The 20,230-nt window shown below is 49.5% G+C and overlaps 1 protein-coding gene across 5 annotated transcripts in view; it reads left to right on the forward strand.

Annotated features, from left to right (window-relative positions):
• The window catches only part of PPP1R7 (protein phosphatase 1 regulatory subunit 7), a 28,909-nt gene that overhangs the window by 2,761 nt on the left and 5,918 nt on the right, over positions 1-20,230 (forward strand). The window contains exons 2-9 of one of the 5 annotated variants that reach the window (XM_059393913.1): positions 452-592; positions 4,291-4,346; positions 4,958-5,023; positions 5,576-5,706; positions 5,943-6,105; positions 7,771-7,887; positions 8,664-8,768; positions 12,223-12,309. In XM_059393913.1, the coding sequence (XP_059249896.1) occupies positions 452-592; positions 4,291-4,346; positions 4,958-5,023; positions 5,576-5,706; positions 5,943-6,105; positions 7,771-7,887; positions 8,664-8,768; positions 12,223-12,309 (866 nt within the window). The other 4 variants (XM_059393914.1, XM_059393917.1, XM_059393918.1 and 1 more) reach the window with 4 other exon arrangements.

Below are 20,230 nucleotides of genomic sequence, written 5' to 3' on the forward strand. Positions count from 1 at the left end.
TCTTGGCCAAATGGATAGTGGAGCATGGATGAAGGTATGTGGTGGAAGGGTCACGATGGTCCCTGCTACGTGGACATCCAGGCCAAAAGTGAGCCACACAGGAGGTGCTTCACTGTGTCACCCGTTAGTCCACTTGGTCACAAATGATCCAGGGCTTTTACAACATCTGGGAATTCTTCACAATTTCCTTGAGGGCAGGAATAGTCTGTTACTCATCTTAGTCCCCATGTGTCCTCCCTGCTCTGCCCTCCCCCACACAAGTTGTCCCCACCACTATACGCCGCAGATGGTGCCCAAGACAGGAAAGACACTCGTGTTTGTTGAGCTGACTTCAACAAATGTTTCTCAATGAAGTCTTTTTGACTTATAGCTGGATGTCCGTCTGTTAAATATGTTCTTCAGAGAGTCACATAAAGTGGCTGTGAGTTCTTATTGATGTGTGTGGGCTTAGTTGACAGGCGAGTCGAATCTGAAGAGTCTGGCGATGAGGAAGGGAAGAAGCAGAGCAGCGGTATAGTGGCGGACCTCAGTGAGCACAGCCTAAAGGATGGAGAGGAGCAGGGGGAAGAGGACCCAGAAGGTACCAGGCTGAGTTAAGAGCCTTACACTCTCTAAGGGGGGAGGGTGCGGCCGTGTTGCATGTGATCTGCCCAACCCCACCACACCGCATTGTGTCGTGTGGAGGCGAGGGCAGTGGGAGGACTGCTGCTCAGGAGGGGCATTCATTTGGCTGGTTCTTGATCTGCTGGTGTGGCAGTAGAGGCCTGCAGGGGGCTGGTGGCCATGCCCTCGGAGCATTGCGCCCCCTGAGGCACTCCTTTCGTGGGCTGACTCATTTATACCACTTGCAAGCAGGATGCTTTTTTTATTTTTTTTTTAGTTCCACTGAAGCAAATGCTACTACTAATAACATTATTAGTACTGGCGTGTCATCTGAGACAGAATCAGAAAACTGTTTTATTACCCATATATTCAGAATACAAGATTTGAAAAAAAAAATTTTGCTGATGATGCTTTTGTTTACTATCCTTGTCATGTAAATTAATTTCAGAATAGTACCTTTAGTATTTTAGAGAAATCATTTTTTTCTTTTTTTTTTTTTTAATATTTTATTTATTTATTTGACAGAGAGGTAGAGAGCACAAGTAAGCAGAGCAGTAGGCAGAGGGAGGGGGAGAAGCAGGCTCTCCGCTGAGCAGGGAGCCCAATGCGGGACTCAATCCCAGGACCCGGTGATTATGACCTGAGTCAAAGGCAGCTGCTTAACCTACTGAGTCACCCAGGCGCCCTAGAGAAGTCATTTCTAAGTCATGTTTCACCATATGAGAGGCCTGAGGTTTGACTCCTAAATTGCTAAGATGTTAGGAAAATTGTTTCATGCAGAAAATATCTCAGTAGCCTCCTGTTTTAGTGATTAAAAACAGCAACAAAATTAATTTAGAGATGAGAAAAGTAAGTTCTCAGTCAATAGTGGTGGTTTTTCACCCTCCCCAACCGTGATCTTTGTTGGTTTGGTTAGAAAAATTGATTTACATTGAAAAGAATGAGAGAGGGCATATGAACAGACAGAAAGATATGCAGGATACATTAGTAGGAAACAACAGCACGTTTCCCAACAGTATGCGTGTCGAAGTCTTACTGTTAAAGTGGTTAATAATATCTAAGTTTTAACATGCATTAAAGAGAAAACACACCAAACTGCAGTTGAAGGTCTCTGAACAGCAGGTTGAGAGGAGTGCTGTACCTTCTGCATTGTCTAGATTTATATGCAATGTACGGACTTGTAGTAATAGTCATGCTCTACCCTTATGGTGATAAAACCCACAAATTCTTAAAAAAAATTCCTAATTTTTAAAATAACATGGTGCTCTGTGCCAGTGAAGATGATTGGTAACTATGGCAACCTAATTTTAAGGCAAAGGGAGATTACCACAAAAGTATCATCCACATTTACTTTGGAGCTCCAGAGTAGATATTCTGGAAGCAGCGTGGGTGGAATAAGTACATGGGAGTGACGGATGGAAGCTTTCGTTATGTCTAACTGAGTCACGGAAAGACCAAGCGGGTGGGAGCATCACCTGCTCTCCCATCCGAACAACCAGCACCCATGGAGGACTGGAGAGTTGGTGGGGCCCTGTCCTGGGTCTCACGGTGACAGAGTAGAGCAGCTAGATTTGAACCCAGCTTATCCGAACCCAGCATTCTTTGTTCCAGATGACTAGCTAATTAAAAGCACTCTGGAAAATGTTAAAAATGGGGGTGGGGGGTGAGCACTTGGGTGTCTCAGTCTGTAAGCTGCAGCCTTTGGCTCAGGTTATGATCCCAGGGTCCTGGGATCAAGTCCCACATCAGGCTCCCTGCTCATCAGGGAGCCTGCTTCTTTCTCTCCCACTACCCCCTGCTCTTGCATGTGCTTACTCTCAAATAAATAAATGAAATATTAAAAAAAAAAAAAAACAACTCTTGAAATTTGTAGTCTTCTAAGTCCTTAAGAGAAATCGGGACTCGGTGCTCCCACCTGTATTTACTTAAGTCCTAAGTTCAAATAAAATTCAAAGGTGTCAACTGTTACCTTTCACTTATTTTCCTTAACTTATTTTTTTAAAAAAAGAAAAAGATGAATACATGATAGATTTGGGGAAACATTCTAGGCTGGTAATATTGCAGAAGTTAAGCTGTTCGGAGGGGCCTGCCCTGAGTGCTGGGCATGCTACAGACACAGTCACCTTAAGCTGTGTGACCACCTGTCCTATGGAGCCCAGGCCTGGTCTCTGCCCACCGGCCATGCTCAGTTGTCTTCAGTGGTGCCTTGCCCTCTCACAGTGTCCTGGTGTGGACGCTGGATGGCTTGGACACCTGCCTTCATTGTGCTGCCTCTCTCCTTACAGCTTCCACAGTTCACGGATCTTGGATTTGTGCCATCTGGGGGCGAGGAGTAATTTGGGTATATCTCTTGGTTTTGCCCAACTCCTTTTATTTCATTCCTATGTTGGTTGATACCTTGTAAAGTTATAGCAAATAATTCCAGTAAATAATAAACTGTAGCCACGACATATTTTTTTGCCTGGCCATTGTTTGTTGTTATGGAGAAGGCATCGTGAGAAGACTGAATTAGCCAGTGCCAGCCAGTGCTGAGTGGTTAAGCTGGTCAAGTGCTCCTCTCGGCTGCCTCCAGTCAAGGGCCAGGCTGGCCAGCAGACAGAGTGAAGCCCTGGTCCTTGGGAGGTGCCAGGAGCATGAGGTCTGAGGGCTGCAGGCCCATTCCATAGCAGAAGCAGATATAGCTTTGCGGTAAGGGGGCAGGCAGCAGTAGGAACCAGGCAAAAACAGCAGTGGGGACAGCCACTTTCCAGGAGAGCGGGGGCCACATGCTCCCACCATGAGCGTGTCAAGCCAGGCGGCCCAGTTTCCTCAGAGAGCCAGAAGGGACATTAGAGAAGTGTCATCCAGTCACAGTATATGACCTCATTCAGATGCTAAGACAAGCAGACTGAGGGGAGAAATTGTCAGACATGGATGAAATCCAAGGATCGCTGTTACTGTTTTCAAGCACTGAGCTGTTTTTAGACATGCACACATCCATCAGTTCAGGAGAAACGAAGACCAGGAAGCGGCTGATGGCAGGCCATTGGGCCAGGGCCTGAGCGCATTGCACAGCTCTCCCCGAGCACTGGGGCAGGGGGGTCTCTGCCGGGAGCTGCTCGTGCCACCGGCGGAGAAGTATGTTTAAATCGGTCAGGGCTCTCCAGTCCCTCTGTCAAGCTGTCCTTTGTTTTGGTGTCCTCTTTGCAGAGATGAGTGTTTATAGATTCGAGGCCACTTTCCAAAGCAATAAAAGGCACATCCTAGAACATCTGACATGCCCAGCATGAGCAGTGTTCATGTGGTCTAATTTATTGCCACGGACGAGAAAGGAGAGGGCCGGCTGCTGCCAGCTGGGCAGTTCTGGGCCACTCCCCTACCACGCACTGGGCTCACCTGAGGCTCTGTCGGCCTCTCCCCTCCTTCCTGCAAACAGTTTCAGGCTACATGTCCTTCCCAGGCAAGTTTAGTGGCACACATAGAAGTTTGGAGACCTTTGCTGGTAGCCAAGTTCAGGAATATCTGAATACTTGAAAGGCGACTGTGACTGGAGCAGTGCATTAACCCTGCCGCACCATCCAGAGCCTCCGTGTGCCCCCACGTGGCTTCTGCTGGGCGTGATTTTGCTCTGAGCCAGGCAGCCCAAGTCCCAGGGCCACGGACGCTAGGGTTCTGAATGGGCTTTGTTTTTCCTTCTCATTTTTTCAGAAGGACAAGAGCTGCCTGTGGATATGGAAACCATCAGCCTGGACAGAGATGCAGAGGTAATGCCCCCTGCTGGCCGCAACCTTCAGGGCCATGATGATGGACCACTCTGACTGTCAGGGTGTCTTTTATGGAGGTTCCAGATTAGTAAGTGATTTCCTAGGCAAGGTCGTCTGTGCCCAGCTCGGTTGGGTCAGATTCCTTGTGTCCTGGTTGTTTCTAATACCAGTGATTGAAACTCCAGGTCTGGAACCAGAGGATTGGGTGGCCGATGAACCGCCCTTGTCATCTGAATGACACGAGTAGGTCTGGTGATTGCATTGTCCATGGCAGGGCCTCAATCTCCCCAACATCAGAAGCACACTGAACGCTGACAGCTCCGGGCAGGCGGGAGACTATAGGAAGCCTCACCTGGGCACCCCCCACCCCAAGCCCACAGCTGGCAGCAGCTGCCTGGGCCCATGTTTGCACTCAGGGGCCTGGGGGGAAAACGGACTTTACTTGCTGCTCATTTTTATGTCAGACTGCCAGCAAGCATCTTGCAGCCGTCCTCTGTGTCACTGTGGCCTGTCTACAGGCTTGACAGTGTCTCCTCACCCTCCCCTGCACCCACCTCCAGGAAGCAGGTCTTTAGGTGCTGCTTGGCAGCTCGATTTCTTCTTCATTTCAGGACGTTGATCTGAATCACTACCGCATTGGGAAGATTGAGGGGTTCGACGTGCTGAAGAAAGTGAAGGTGAGGGCAACTCTGTCCTTCCTCTGGAGGGGATGCTGACACCCCGGAGCCCATCCCACCCAAGGGGTGCAGGCACATGTCTAACTGGGGGTTGGTTCTGCCGGCCCATGTCCTGAACTGCCATCGGCACTTTGTATCCTAAATATGGCGGGGTCTACAGCGCTATCCAGGAGGTCGACGGCCGCTCCCCTAGGTCAGACAGTGAGCTGGTGCAGAGCCTGCCTGCAGTTAAGCACACCCAGACTATAGTCCTTACCTCATTCAGTTCAGTTTGTTCAAAATTGAGCTCAGTGCCAGTTTGCTCTGCTAGGAAACAGCATGCACACCCAACCCTAACCAGTGCCTCCCTCACCAAGGAAGTCTGCTCAGTGCAAGGCCTGCCTCCAGCCCCTCTTTGGGTGTCTGTCTATCGTCTCCATTGTTGGCACATTTCTAGAAGACAATGGGAGCATGAAAAGTGCATCCCCTGCCCTGGAAAGCTGGTGCTGTGACACAATTGGCATCTCATGGCCTCCCTGTTGCCTGTGTCAACTGTCCTTTTTCATCCCTCAGACTCTCTGCCTCCGTCAAAATTTAATTAAATACATTGAAAATCTGGAGGAGTTGCAGAGTCTGCGAGAGCTGGATCTTTATGACAACCAAATCAAGAAGATTGAGAATCTGGAGGCGCTGACACAGTTGGAGTGAGTCATAAGTCCGGGGGACGACTGTGGGGCTTGCTCCGTCTCCCTAGAACCACCCCTGGGCCCCAGTTCCCAGCCCTGGGAGCCACCTCTGCCACAGGGTCCTGCCGAGAGCCTGGCAGGCAGCTGGGGTGGTATGTGGCCATATGGTGGGGGGGCTGCTTCCAGCTTACTTGCATTCTGAGCCTCATGCCACCTGAGCTCTTTTAAAACTGAAATGTTTTGCTTGTTCTCAGGATTCTAGATATTTCTTTCAATCTGCTGAGAAACATTGAAGGAGTCGACAAGCTAACACGACTGAAGAAGCTCTTCCTGGTTAACAATAAAATCAGTAAGATTGAGAACATAAGCACCTTACACCAGCTGCAGATGCTGGAGCTGGGCTCCAACCGCATCCGGGTAGGTGCAGGCATGTGGCCAGGGGCCTGGCCTTGGGGACTGGCAGTGGTGGGTGCTGGGGTGTGTGCTTGGCTACGTGCTCCATATGGTGGGGTTTGATTTCCCAGGAAGAGAATGTTAACTTCAGATCAGTGTTAATAAGAATGTGGTCTAGCCCTTTCTCTGCATAGAAATTTCATCTGTTTTTCATCCAGATCACAGCTTAAACCTTAGCAAAGCATCCCAGTTACATTCCACCCAAGTGAAGCACTTTGGTTTTCATATGCTGAGGTTGTGTTCTTTGGTGGCCTCTCTGAGATGACAGTGTCCCAGACATGGCAGAGTGGTGGCTCATAGTGACCTGACCTGCACACGGGCTGTAGGAAGCATGTTGCGACTCAGTAACTTGGTTGGCCCATTCTCCCTGGGCAGCTGCATACAACTTGGACACACCCCATGGCAACCTTACATCCTGCCACGTTCTGTCTGACCTCTGGGAGCACTGGGCAGAGGAGACAGAAGAGGCTTCAGTAAAGAGGTTGGTGTCCGTAGGAGCAGGCCTTTACCCATCTGACGATAGCTACTGGGCAGAGCCCCTCATAGAAACGCAGGAGTCATAGAAGGACTGGCATTGGCGGGGGGGTGGGGAGGTGGTGGCAGCTGTTAGCCAGCAAAGAAGAAGGGTCACCAGGACAGTGATGAGGATCTCTGCTAGCCAGAAGACCACCTGATATCCCAGTGAAGACAGTTGTCTCCCCCACCTCTGCTGCAAACAGCCCTCCATCTAGCTCTTGGACATTCACAGCACACTGTACTCAACCCAGCTTGGCCCTTGAGAGCTGGGCAGGGTGCAAACCCAGGAGGACCTCCTGGGACAGTTGTGAGCAGTCATGTGGCCCATGTAGCAAAGTAGCCTGTTTAAAACTAAAGAGTGAAGAGTGGTCCAGATGTCAGCATTTTATCAAGTATCTCTCTCTGCAGCGTTTCTGGAGAATGGTGGCTCATCGTACATCAGCGTAGGCAGTTCAGGAAGCCCCGCCCCTGAATCCTCATCCTCCAGTCCTGCTGTGGTGTGCAGGGTGGGATGCACCTGCCTTCTGCCCTGCTGGTGGATTAGCATGTGCCCAAAAGCTGGCAGTGAACTCGGGAGGGAAGTAGGTCCAGTCAGTTAGCACGTCCTGGGCCACCTGCTCTCTGCAAGGCACTGAGATTGATGGTTGAGTAGAGGAGCATGGGATTCTGGTAGGGAGGGAGGGTTGTGGATCCTGAGATGGGGGACAGAGAGCCATGGAATGGGGGTGCCTTCTCCCAGGAATCTTGGGTGGCATCCTGAGGTCAGGGCTGCTTCTATGAAGACCAAGGTTCCCGGAATGCATTTTAACGAACCCTCCATGGAATAATGATATCGTGTGAGCTCCGAGCTTCAACGGTTGATGGGAGGCTGCTCACCTGTGGATGCCCCCTGACCTCGGGCTCATGAGGCTTGGGGTAAGCCTAGAAGATGAGACCTTGAACAAGCCACCTTTTAAGTGAGATTTCAGTGGAGAATTTCCAGAGTCGACAGATAACTTGCCCCCATCCAGGGCCACAGTCCAGATGGCTGTGTCTCCTTGCCCGGGCCCCTCGCCCACCCTGCTCCAGCTGGTTGGCCACACAATATTCACTATAACCCTGTCTTTTTCACAGGCGATTGAAAATATTGACACGTTAACCAGTCTGGAGAGTTTGTTTTTGGGGAAAAACAAGATCACTAAACTTCAGAACCTGGATGCACTTACCAACTTGACGGTGCTCAGTATGCAGGTACTGACCCGCCTTCGCACCCCTGTGGCCGAGCCCCGGCTGGGGCATAACTGCCCAGCACCCCGCACACTCGTCTTCTGCCGTGTCCGGAATCAACACTCCCTTCACCATCAGGGAGCCACTGAAATGTTAGCTTTCAGAGACTCCACATCCATACACATAAAAGGTCCTTCCCTGGGTGGCTTCTAGCTACAGGGCCGTCTCAAGGCTGAGCTTGTGCTAAGGCTTCCTGAAGCATCTGGCTCCATGGTGGAAGCTTCCACACCCACACAGAGAGCAGAGCCCTGTGTTTGCAAGTTGGCAAGCCCCTGAGTACGCCAGGCCCTCGAGGTGAGGTGCCACAGCGTGTGCTGGGCATGGCGGGTCTCCCCAAAACCAGTTGTACTTTTTGCAAAGTAGACGTTCTACAGACTTTTTTCTTAAAAAGGACCATATACTTTGCATTACAATGTGTATTAAAAGAAGTGCAAAGTAATTTATTTTAAAATTCAATGGATTTGACATTTTTTAATGACTAAATTATGGGGGTAGACCTTTCCAGGCATATCTAAAGAAGTGAGTAGTTCACCTAAAGGCCTCCAGCTCTCAGACAGCATTTTAGCCTGTGCGACAGACTTGAAATCTGGAGTGCGCTCACTACCTTCACTCCCTTCTGGCACACTCGGAATGCAGTGCCCTAGCATTAGGCCTCTCCGAGAGGAGCGGTCTCCCGCGCTAAGAGCCAATTTATTCCCTCCCCTCTGCTTTTCTGAGGCTGTTGGCCCTCCGTCTTGCAGAGCAACCGGCTGACCAAGATGGAGGGTCTGCAGAGCCTGGTGAACCTTCGAGAGCTGTATCTGAGCCACAACGGCATCGAGGTCATCGAGGGCCTGGAGAACAATGTAAGACATGTGCTCGTGTGTCCGGGGCGGTGTGGGTGAGTCCTGTTTTAAAGAAGACTCGTTACCTCTAGGGGTCTATGTTCAAGACCATCCCCACTCACGCTGGGACACGCATGAAGTTCATGTAGTCTCCGCTCTCCCCCGGGTGAGTGGGGAGCCAGTGCTGCACACTACGGTCCCCAGCAGTACCTCGGCCTCTTCCCAGGGCCCCCAGCCTGAGAGGGCTGGCAGGTGTCGGCAGCTGTCCGTCCCTCCCCATCCTGGCCACTGCACTTCCTGACCCATGGCTTTCCAGACCACAGGGGCCAAGAGATCTCAGCTTGGAACTGACTTCCTGCACGTCCCTTCTCCTCCTCCCTGCTTTTCAGCCACCCTCGCAGGGATGAGGAGGGCCTGTCCACCTCCCAGGGATAGCCCTGCTCTTGCCCCACATAGGACAGCCTTAGATGTGCTGAGCCAGGAGGGCCAGCGGCACTGGCCACTGCCTTTCTCAGCTGCCTGTAGGCAAGCCTGCTTTTCCTCCCTGCGGTAGTCGAAACAAATAAAATACTTTTTCTCTTTCAATTTTACTGGATTTTTTTTTTCCTGTTTTGTTTATTGCCAGCAAAGGTAACCATATGGTTACTTTTGTTATTCTAAACCTAGCATTTCAGTCTTAGTAAAGGCTTCTTTGGCTTCTGTGCTTCAGCCCCTGGGTCTAGTCACCGTTAGCCATGTTTTAGAGGGAAAACCACATTCCGAATTTCATTTTAGCACTACCTAGAATTTCTGAGGAGTTACAGTTGGCCCATGATAAGCGTAGTCACCTTCCTTCACTTTGCAGTCAGACTGAGAGCTTATAGCCCAGCAAATCTGCCGGGCGCACACTGGGGCCGTGCAGGATGGAGGGTGGAGGCCCAGGTGGGAGAGGCTGGACTCTACGGAGCCTGGGGACAGGGTGCTGTCTGCGGCATGGGCAACGGAGTGCAGGTCCCCAGCAAATGGGAAAGAAGCAAAAGTGGAGAATTTTACCAGTAGACATGCTACACTGTGGTCTGGGTTCAATGCCAGATCATTGTTAGGCCTCTGAACAAAACAGAGAAAAAGAAAAAAGCAGTTGTGACTTTAAAGGTAATTAGTTATTAGAACATTTATCATTGGGCCAATGTGACAATCTCCCTAGGGCTTCATTCAATTGGAAGTCAAATATTCATTTAAGTTTTTTCTCTTAATTGATCTGGAATTTATTTTTGTTTGGGAAGTAAGGAAGTAATATATGTTTTTCCCAAATGGCAAATCCTCATCCCAGTACCACCTGTGATGCCACCTCAGCATTCAGGGCACCCCACCCCACGCGGCCCCCTCCCCTGTGCTGTCCGTGGTGTGTCACTGCACAATGACACCCTGTCTGCTGAACTTGCTCACCCCCACCCTGCCCAGTACCTACCCCCCTCCCTTTTTTTTGTGGGGGAAGCAATTCTCTACTGGTTTGCTTTCAGATGAGCTTTCAAAACACTGTCTAGCTCCCCAGAAAAACACAGGACAGTGTCGAGCGCATAACCGAGTCCCTCTGCTCAGGGTCCCGGGCCCAGTCCTGCCAGCCACAGCGTCCCTGGGACCGAGCCTTCGTGCAGAGTCCGCACTGCGACCGAAGCCTGCCTGCGTCTCTGCACGCATACCCGGTGACACTAGGCACTGCAGGACAGGCTCAGAGGGCTAGAGGTCACTGCGGGGGCAATCCCAGCCTGGCACTGCCTGCCACCCACCCTCTTCTGCCGAGACCCCTAAGTCCCTTTTTGCTACAGACCTCATCCCCCAGGCAGGAGCCTCCTGCCACGCTGCACTCAAACCACAGCCCGAGCGCGCATGGTGAGCCCAACACAAGCTACACAGAGGAACTCCTCATCTACGTGCCCATGCCCAGTGGCATGTGACACGGCATGGACCCTGTGGCTGCCTGGAAGGTGACTGACCAACACTCTTGCTAGGTGACATGGTGGGGGCAAAGGGCGTGCCCTCAATGAGTCAGACACCGGAGCCAGAGCCCCTCTGAGTCGGCATGGCTGCTGGCTATGGGCTGACGAGTGTGTTCACGGATTTGTTTTTGTTTTATTGAGACAATTGGTAACTTTCCCTTAAAACTTGGGAAGGTTTGGAATCAGAATCCCAGGAACACAGCAGAAAATGTAAGAAGGGATTCACAGTCAGAAATGGGTACACAAGAAGGTTGTCAACCAACTTCTAAATGTTTCCCTTTTGATTTTAAGAAAAAAATGCTGGTTAGTTTGATTAAACCTAGTTTAGCAAGCAATGCAAGCTTTAACAGTTTTCATTTTTACTATAGTGTTATTCAACTCTGTTAAATCTTGAAGCTGAGCTTTTAAAAAAAAATACGCCTGAGGCTTAGGTGATGTGAAAGACAGCACCTGCTGAGCGTTCCTAGGAGAGGGGATCATGGGGCGCAGGCTGGAAACAGGAGACACAGTGTCTGGCCTGCAGAGAGAGGGTGCTCAGTCACTCCAGACACTGCTCCAGCAGGCCGAGTACTCCTTCCGCTCTCTCCTATCAGCTGTAAATTCCAGGTCGGTGCCCGACCCACTCTCTCTCCACACCTGGGCCTTCCTCCTTGCCCCTTCCTCCTGGCGGCCTCTTCCTAGAAGAAGAGCATCCTCTGGGAGAACGGGCTGGGGCCACTAGTGCCCTCTTTCCCACCTTGGCTCTTATCTGGGTAGTTTCCTCCCCCAGTGAGCCCCAGGCTCCTCATCTCTAAGTGAAGATAAAAATACTATTCTGAGGATTACTTTTTTCATAAAGATTTTATTTATTTATTTATTTATTTGTCAGAGATCACAAGTAGGCAGAGAGGTAGGCATAGAGAGGAAGGGAAGCAGGCTCCCTGCTGAGCAGAGAGCCCAACACGGGACTTGATCCCAGGACCCTTGGATCATGACCTGAGCCGAAGGCAGAGGCTTTAACCTGCTGAGCCACCCAGGTGCCCCTGATTATTATTTTTGTGGTATTGTACATGTCCTCAAGATAGACTGAGTAGATGTGGCTATAAGTGTCACCTCTTCTTCAGAGCCCACCCAGATGCCCCCATGCAACAGAGCCCCCTCACCCCTCACCCTGAGCCCCAGGCCTGCCCTGCTTCCAGGAAGGTGTCACTGTGCTCTTCCAGGACCATGCGTCTCGCCAGGATGGGGACCCTGGCATGCAGGGCTCTGGGAGTCTGGGGCTGGGAGCATCAGGTACCAGGAGTGATTGATGAGCGCTCTGCACAGTGGCTCTGAGGGTTCCATATGGGAGCAAAATGGGTGGCCTGCATCTCCATCCTGTTAGGACACTCCTGTGCCATGAGGGTGGAGAAGGTGGCTCACCCTGCATCTCTAAGCTGGGCCCCTGACGCAATGTGCACAGTCACACAACCATTGTTGAACTGAGATAATCCAGGAAAAATCTTATCTCCTTATTTTAGAACAAACTCACAATGTTGGACATTGCATCAAATAGAATCAAAAAAATTGAAAACGTCAGCCATCTAACAGAGCTGCAGGAGTTCTGGGTAAGTGGATACATGCTGGGGTTGATGTTGCTTCTGCTGAAATGGTACCTTGGAGCGGTGTGCTGTGAGTGAGGGCAGGAGCGTCTGCCCCAGAGCCCCCAGGAGGGTGAGGTGGGTTGGCACCGTCACCAGGTTTTGTGTGGGCTTTGTCTGTGGGTCGGCATCACCTGGGAGCCGAGTCTCCAGCCCCACATTACTCCAGATGGAGAGACCCTGGAATTGCCAAACCCAGCCCAGGAGCTCATGCATTCAATGCGGACATGCCCTACAGAAGGAGAAGGCGGTGGGCTTGTGCAGCCCGTCCTCCTGGGACTTTGCCAAATCTTCTCTGATATGTTGTTTGGGGAGTCAAATCGCAGAGCGAGTAAGAAGCAGTAGGGAGAGAAACAGGATGTAGGAAGTCTTAACTTCTGGACTCCTCTACACGCATTGCCAAACGATCCCTGAGACGAGGCCCTCTGTGTGAGAGCCCATGGGCGTCTGTACTGCCTGTCCCCAGACTGGTGTCCCCGCTGGGATCCCTGCACACATCTGACCCTGTGATGCTATGAGCCGAGTGTTGTCCCGGTTGTACTCAGTCTGACCAGGATTTGTGCTGAGTCTCGGGCACGATCCTTCCTCGTCCAGCCACGCTGCTGACCCTGCTCACAACCTGTGTGGTTTTCTTTCTTCATCTTAAAAGATCATCTGGGTGTGCCTTGAACATAAGTACCCTGCTGTGAGAATGTCCCAAGCCCCTTGTTAATAACACTGGGTCTTAGGTAGTGTCAGGTTGTGATGCCAGAGCAAATCTGGGGACACCAGACCCAGAATTAGAGGTAGGAAAGAAAAGGGTCACAGGCTGGGGACACCAGCCAGCGACCATGAGCCCAGTGGGTCTAGTGTGCAGCCTACCCCTACAGAAAGGCACAGCTGGGGATAGGCTGCTTGGATCAGAGCAAAGGGATTTGGCTCTGGAGAGGCCAGGGAACCATACCGAGAAACCCAAGGTCAAATGAGGAGCCCTGTGGCAGAGGGCCTGGGTGACAGGGACTCTAGATGATCCTGAAGCCGTGTTTCTAAAACATGTGGTCCCTTCTCCGTGACCTACCAAGGGACAAGAGCGTGAGACCTGGGGCACTGAGACCACAGGTAGGGGCCGGCGGGGCACCCCACCATCAGGGAGGCAGGCAGGCTGGCAGTTGCTCAAAGTTGGATAGTCCCCGCCCCTGTGACACCCAGGGCATCTGCTACTTAGACCCCAGATGGAGACAGTTAAGTGAGGCCGAGCTTACAGCACTTGACCGTGTCTAAATGCTCTCTTCTGATCTCCTGATCCCAGTAGCCCTGTGAAACAAGCGGGATTGTGCGTTCCAGAGGGGAGCCCGCAGACTGGGAGCTCCCTAGCCCTGCCATGCTCATACCACATGTGGGGGTGCCTAGTTGGTAACCAGTCTCTGAAAGAGATGTGGGAAGCCAGTCCTCATAAATTTTTAATCATCCAGATTCTGTGTTTCTTGATGTTCTATTTGTTCTGCCAATTACCAACAGAAGGATGTTGAAATATCCAGTCATGACTGTGGATTTGCTTTCTCCTGCCAGCACCGTCAGCTTTTGCTTCTTGTATTTTTAAGGCTTTTATTAGTTGCACAGACGTAGGATTATAATGTCTTTTTGAAACATTGTCTTTTCATCATATGGAATGTCCCTTTTCCTCACCGCCCTCTGTTCTTGTCCTGAGGTCTACTCTGTTAATCTGGCCATTCTGTCTTTCTCCTGATTACTGTTTCCATGGGAATCTTTCTTCATCCATTTACTCAACCTGTGTCTTCATAATAAGTAAAATGTATCTCTTATAGACCACACAGGGGTTTTGTTTTTTTTACCCAGTCTGACCCATCTCTGCCTTTCTTTCTTCCTTTTTTTTTTTTTTAAACTTTTTTTTTTTTTTTTTTAAGATTTTACTTATTTGTCAGAGAAAGCAAGGCAGAGTGGCAGGCCGAGGCAGAGGGAGAAGCAGGCTCCCTGCTGAGCAAGGAGCCCGATGCGGGACTCGATCCCAGGACCCTGGGATCATGACCTGAGCCGAAGGCAGCTGCTTAACCAACTGAGCCACCCAGGCATCCCCCATCTCTGCCTTTCAAGCGAGGTGTTTATCCTATTTATATTTAATATAATTGCATTTATTTGCATCCTGTGCTATGTGGGTTTAAGTCAGCCATCTTGCTGTTTGTGTGTTATTTGTTCCTCTTTCTCTCTTTTCCTACCTTCTTTCGGATTGGGAAAAATGATGTTATTTTGGGGATAGTCCATTTTATTTCCCCTGTGGGCATATTTGCTTTTATCTATGTGTTTTGTTTTTAGTGACTGTTTTAGGAATCACAAAGTGTATTTTTAATTTATCACAGTCTGCCTTCAAGTAATATTACACCACATCACAAATAACAGAAGAAGGAACACGCTTCCTTTCCTCTCCAACAGCTAACATTATCTTATGTTTTACTTTTAATAGGCTATAACCCCATGATAGGTCACTGTATCAGTTATCTTTTAAGGAAATTTAATTTTTTTTTTTTTTTAAGAGAGAGAGCACCCAGGTGGGTGGGGAAGGGCAGAGGGAGAGAGAAAATCCCAGGCAGGCTCTACACTGAGTGCAGAGCTCAACATGGGGCTCGATCTCATGACCCTGAGATCATGACGTGAGCCAAAATCAAGAGTCATATGCTTAACAGACTGAGCTACCCAGCTGCCCCAAAGGAAATTTAATAACAAGAAAACTGACTTGTTTTACCATTTTTGGCATTTTTTAGTGTTTTGTATAGTTCGCACTGTGGCATTTACCTTCCACCTGAAGAATTTTAACATTTTTTATTGGGCAGCATGCTGTAAACTAATTATTTCTGCTTTGATTGATCTGGAAAAGTCTCTTTGCTTTAATTTTGGAGGGTAGAGTTACAGGTGCATGGTCCTGGTGTGGCAGCTTGGTGGGAGGCTGTCTTACAACGCTGAGAACTTACCCTATTGGGCCCCGGTTCTCGCTGTTTCTGATGGGAAGTGGTTCATTGTTCTTGTCCTTGTTCCCTCATGTGCAATGCGTCTTCCTCCCTCTAGCTGTTATTTTATGTTCTTTTTATCACTTTTCTTTCTTGCCACTTGCCTGTCATGTGCTGTTGAGCTTTTTGGATCTATGGGTGTATAGTTTTCAAAGTCAAATGCAGAAAACTTTTGAAAATAATTTCCTCAAACAGTGTTTCTGCCTCTCCTTCCCCCAGCTTCTTCCTAAAACCCCCAGTGACGGGTATGTTGTCGAGTGCTTGGCAGCTGGGCCTCTGGCTTTTATGTTGTGTGCTCTCATTTGTATGACTTCTTCTCCTGTGTCTGCGATGTCATGATCTCTTCCATGACGTTCATGTGCTGTAACCTCATGTACTCAACTTTTTATTTCAGATGTTATATTTTTCAACTCTGAAGAAAATTTGGTTGTCTTTTTGTAGCTTCTGTTTCTCCTCTTATGTGTGTTTCCCTTAAAGTCTTCCTTTTTCAAATGGCTAATAATTTTTGTATTGGGTGCTGGCCATTAGGATGGTAAATTACTGGGGCACCCGGCTGGCTCAGTCAGTAGAGCATGCCACCCTTGGGGTTGCAAGTTCAAGCCCCACGTTAAACGTAGAGATTATGCAAAAATAAAATTCTTTTTAAAAAAAGAGAGATGTTCAGTTATTGACTCTCTGGATTTTTGTTGTTTTCCTTTAAAGCATATTGAACTTTTTATCTAGCAGATTGTTGAGTCACCCCATGGTCCTTTCAAGACTTGTTTTCAGCTTTATTAGTGTGAGTCTAAGAAGTCTGTCCTCTAAGGCTTCTCTGCTCTGTTTCTAGCCTGTGACCCTTGGGTGTCTAGCGAATGCCCGGGCATTTAGTGAGGTCTCTGCCTATGGTTGGTGGGAGCACAAACACATCCTTTCCCTGCATGAGCTCGGGCCTTGCCCAGCTCGTGGCTTCTGGCGGCTGCTCTGGGGCTGATCCACACTCCCGATATCAGTCCGAGATTCCAGGGGACACCAGGTGCTCTTCTGGAGCTTTTTCCCTGCAGAGCTCACTCCTCTCCAGGAATTCCAGCTACCTCTGCCTCCCCAAACTGCATTCTCTGCCTCCGCTCAGAAGGCCACCAGGCTGTGCTTGGGCCCCTCTGTGGTCTGCAGAGGACTCCAGGCAGAAGGCCGGGGAGGAGAGAGCTCACCTCCCTTGTTTTCCTGCTCTCAGGAGTCGCCGTCCTGTCTTGCCTATTGTCCAACATATGCAAAATGTGGTTTCTTGTTCTTTGTCCTTTTGGCTTATGACAAAAAGGCAAATCCAGCTCTGTTTATTCTATCATTTGAAGTCCTATTTCTTTCTTTAATTTCATTTTCCTGTCTCACTCACCCACTGCAGTGTGTGAGCTCTGTGAGGCAGAGGAATGTGTTGCTCACTCTTCACTTCAGTGGCCCTTAGAGCAGTGCCTAGCATACAGCTGGCTGGATGAGAGGAAGGAACTTAGGAGGGGAAGTTGGTTAGTTGGGCAGAGACCATCTGTAAGTAACATTGGAAAACATGCTTGTGCAAATATGTGCGCTAAAGGCTTTAATATCCATGTATTGAAAACAGCTCATATGGAGGTGCCACTAGAAGAGGAGGGTAAAGGGGCACCTGGGTGGCTCTGTCAGTTAAGCATCCAACTCGTGACTTCAGCTCAGGTCATGATCTCACAAGCCGTAAGATGAAGCCCCATGTTGGGCTCCATGCTCAGCACGGAGCCTGCTTGGGATTCTCTCCCTGCCTCTCCCTTTCTTGTCCTTCCCCCGTTGTGCTTGCTTGCTTACTCCTGCTCTCTCTAAAATATATGTAAATAAAATCCTTTTTTTAAAAAATGGGGTAGAGCATAAACAAGCAAGTCACGGAGTAAGAAGTAACAGCTGCTTGTAAATACATAAAACATTTTCTATTTCATCAATTTTTAAAATACACAAAGACAGTGAGCTGCGGTGTTTGGGCTGTCAGGTGGGCAGCGGTCTGTGCTGCAGCCAGTGCCCCGGGGATGCTGGCAGGACTCTCGGCACCGCACGGGTTCTGTGGGGGCTTCAGAGCCCCAAAACCCCAGCAAAATGAGGAGAAAGTCGAAGATTTATTTACAAAAACACATAAATGTCAGGATTCCTTGTTCTACATTGGCAATAGCTTTGTATTTTCTAATGAGAAAGTCTATGTGTTCATTATAAAAAAGAAAAACAAGATTACAAAAAAGAAAGATGAATCTGTCTTTTCCTTGCCTTTAGGGTTTAGTGACCATTTAGAAGAGATTATAAACCCAGACCTTATAAAAGCAGTTGCCCAGATTTTCTTCTGAAACTTTAGGTTTGTATTATTCAGTTTTTCTACCGCAGAGAATAATAAATTATGGTATATTCCTGTGATGAAATATGCTGCTATGAAGCAAGGCCTTCAAATGATGTTTGCGAAAGAGATTTAACTACAGAAAAATGCTCATGATACAGTGTTGATGAAAAAGGAATGTGCAGAGTATTTTGGGGGAGATCCATGTGTTATTAAACTCTGCTGCCTGTGGCCACATGCATAGAGAAAGGACCAGAAGTATGGATGCAGATACGAGAAGCCCTTGTCTCTGGATTGTAAACGTGTAGCTGGTTTTCCTGTTTCCCTTTATACTCTTTGGTTCCCCCAAGTCTTCCATAACAAGTGTGTATTTCTTTCATAACTGAAAAGCAAATGTGTAGAAAAGTGTATTCTAAGAGAATGAGAGGGACAACTTAGGCCAGCCCCTTCTCGCTGCAGTTGACGGCCTCCAGAACAGGCAGAAGAAAGAGCAGATCGACAGTGCTCTTCCTCGTGTGGGAAGTCTCAACTAGGTGTGATTCTTATTTTTTTTAAATACTGTATTTCCTACATCTCACCAATGAGCATTCTTCTGCCAGGAGGAAAAGGAGAAACAGGTGTATTTCAGGGGCTGCTGCTGAAGTGTGCTTCATGCCAGCAGGACTGCAGAGGCTGGCAGAGGCCCGGGACCCTCCACACTGTCTCCCCGGCCACTGTGGCCACATGAGCAGACCTGGCCCTAGGTGGCCGCGGCAGGTTGGAAAGAAGGGAATGAGTCAAGGGAAATGCCAGTAGTGAATCAGCAGAAACTGGTGACCTCTGGGGGGAGAGGCAAAGATCACGGGCAGGGAGGCGTTTGAAGCCGAGCACAAAACAACAGTGGAGTTGGGAGCTGCCTTGATAGCCTTGCCCTCACCAGATCATCACGGCTCCCAGAGGTCCGCGTGGACAGGCCCCAGCCACATGGCGTGCTGCCCTAACTAAGTAATAGTGTGGGCACATAGATGGAGTGTGAGGCAAACACCAGCAACGTTAACCTGCATGAATGGTCGCCTGTGGGGCCAGAGGGGCCGGTGGAGGGCGAGCAACCCACTGCGACTTCTCTGAGGACATCTGTTTGCGCATTTTGGTTTTTTAGAATGCTTTGCACATTTTTCTAAGTGTTTTTAATTTACAATTCCAAATGACTTGAAACAAATGACTAACAATATTTCAAATTAGTACGACAACCACACAAAGGAAAGAATTATTTAAGTGACGTTGGAACCAGAGCTCTGACTATGGTGTATGTGAAATAACTCCAAGAAGAGCTTGAATGCCACTCATTAGTGCCAATGTTGGTATTGTCGTTTTCAGACTATTTTAAATATGTTCCAGGATAAATAAATGTACTAACGTGAGTCAAATCCTTCCTAACACTTCATATACAAGAAAATAAATACAGATATAAGCAAGTGTAACCTGTCATGTTGAATTTGGATTTGGAGGCCGTTTTAGGCATGGGGGTAGGGCCCTCTGCCTGTCAGCTCAGCATAACAGCTATAGACATGGCCAGACGTAGGTGGTTGATGTCTGCAGGCTGTGGGCTCGGGACGAGCACCATGGTCACACCCTGGGCCTCAGCTGAGGGCACATTCCACGGACAACTGGGCACAGACGCAGCGGCTGTTTCCCTGGACAAGGGAGGCAGCCATCGGAGCTGGGGTTCCCAGGGGCCCGTGAGAAACACACAGGCAGGTGCACAGCTGGGAGACTGCTGCACAGGAACCAGACCCCAGTGATCAGCCCGGGGCTTTCTTAGCCGACAGCTCGGCTGCATGTGTGTACATGCAGTGGACAGCTGCGTGGACTAGAGGCAGGTGGAATTCCAGATGCCACGCAGCACATGGAAGCAACCGCGTTCCAACCTGCCAGAGTGGAGGGGCATGCCAAACATGCCAGAAGCTCCAGCGACACTCCACACAGCCCTGCAGCAGGGGTGGGTTAGACACTCTGCTGGGGCCTGTGACCAAGCCTCCACGGGAGCAAGAGGCTCTGCCAGAACACTGATTTTTAAGATTGTATTTATTTTATTTGAAAGTGAGAGTGAGAGAGAGCGTGAGAGGGGAGAGGTTAAAGAGAGAAGCAGACTCCCTGCTGAGCCCAGAGCCTGATGTGGGACTCGATCCCAGGACTCCAGGATCATGACCTGAGCTGAAGGTAGTTGCTTTACCAGCCAAGCCACCTGTGTACCCCTGGAACACCACTTTCTAAAGGAGGCCGACAAAACTCAGACTCTATGTCACCTCCACAGTATTCAGTGTGCAAAGAAGCAGGAAAGCATGACTCATAACAGGGAGAAAAAATCTCAGTAGAAGCCACGGGAGGCCATCGACAACAGGACCCCTGCCTGTGAGTGTGTGTGGGCCTAGCTGACAGACACACGACAGCAGAAGCAGCGGGATTGACCCTCCGTGATAGGTTTTGAAAAGGTGGGCCTCTCTCATGGAGGCTCTCTGTGGCTCTCTCTTCAGTCCCTACCATTACAGGAAGTAACAGAAACCTCTTTTGACACCAGCAGCACACAAGGCAT

This window comes from Mustela nigripes, chromosome 3, assembly GCF_022355385.1.
Source record: "Mustela nigripes isolate SB6536 chromosome 3, MUSNIG.SB6536, whole genome shotgun sequence".
Lineage (NCBI taxonomy): Eukaryota > Metazoa > Chordata > Mammalia > Carnivora > Mustelidae > Mustela > Mustela nigripes.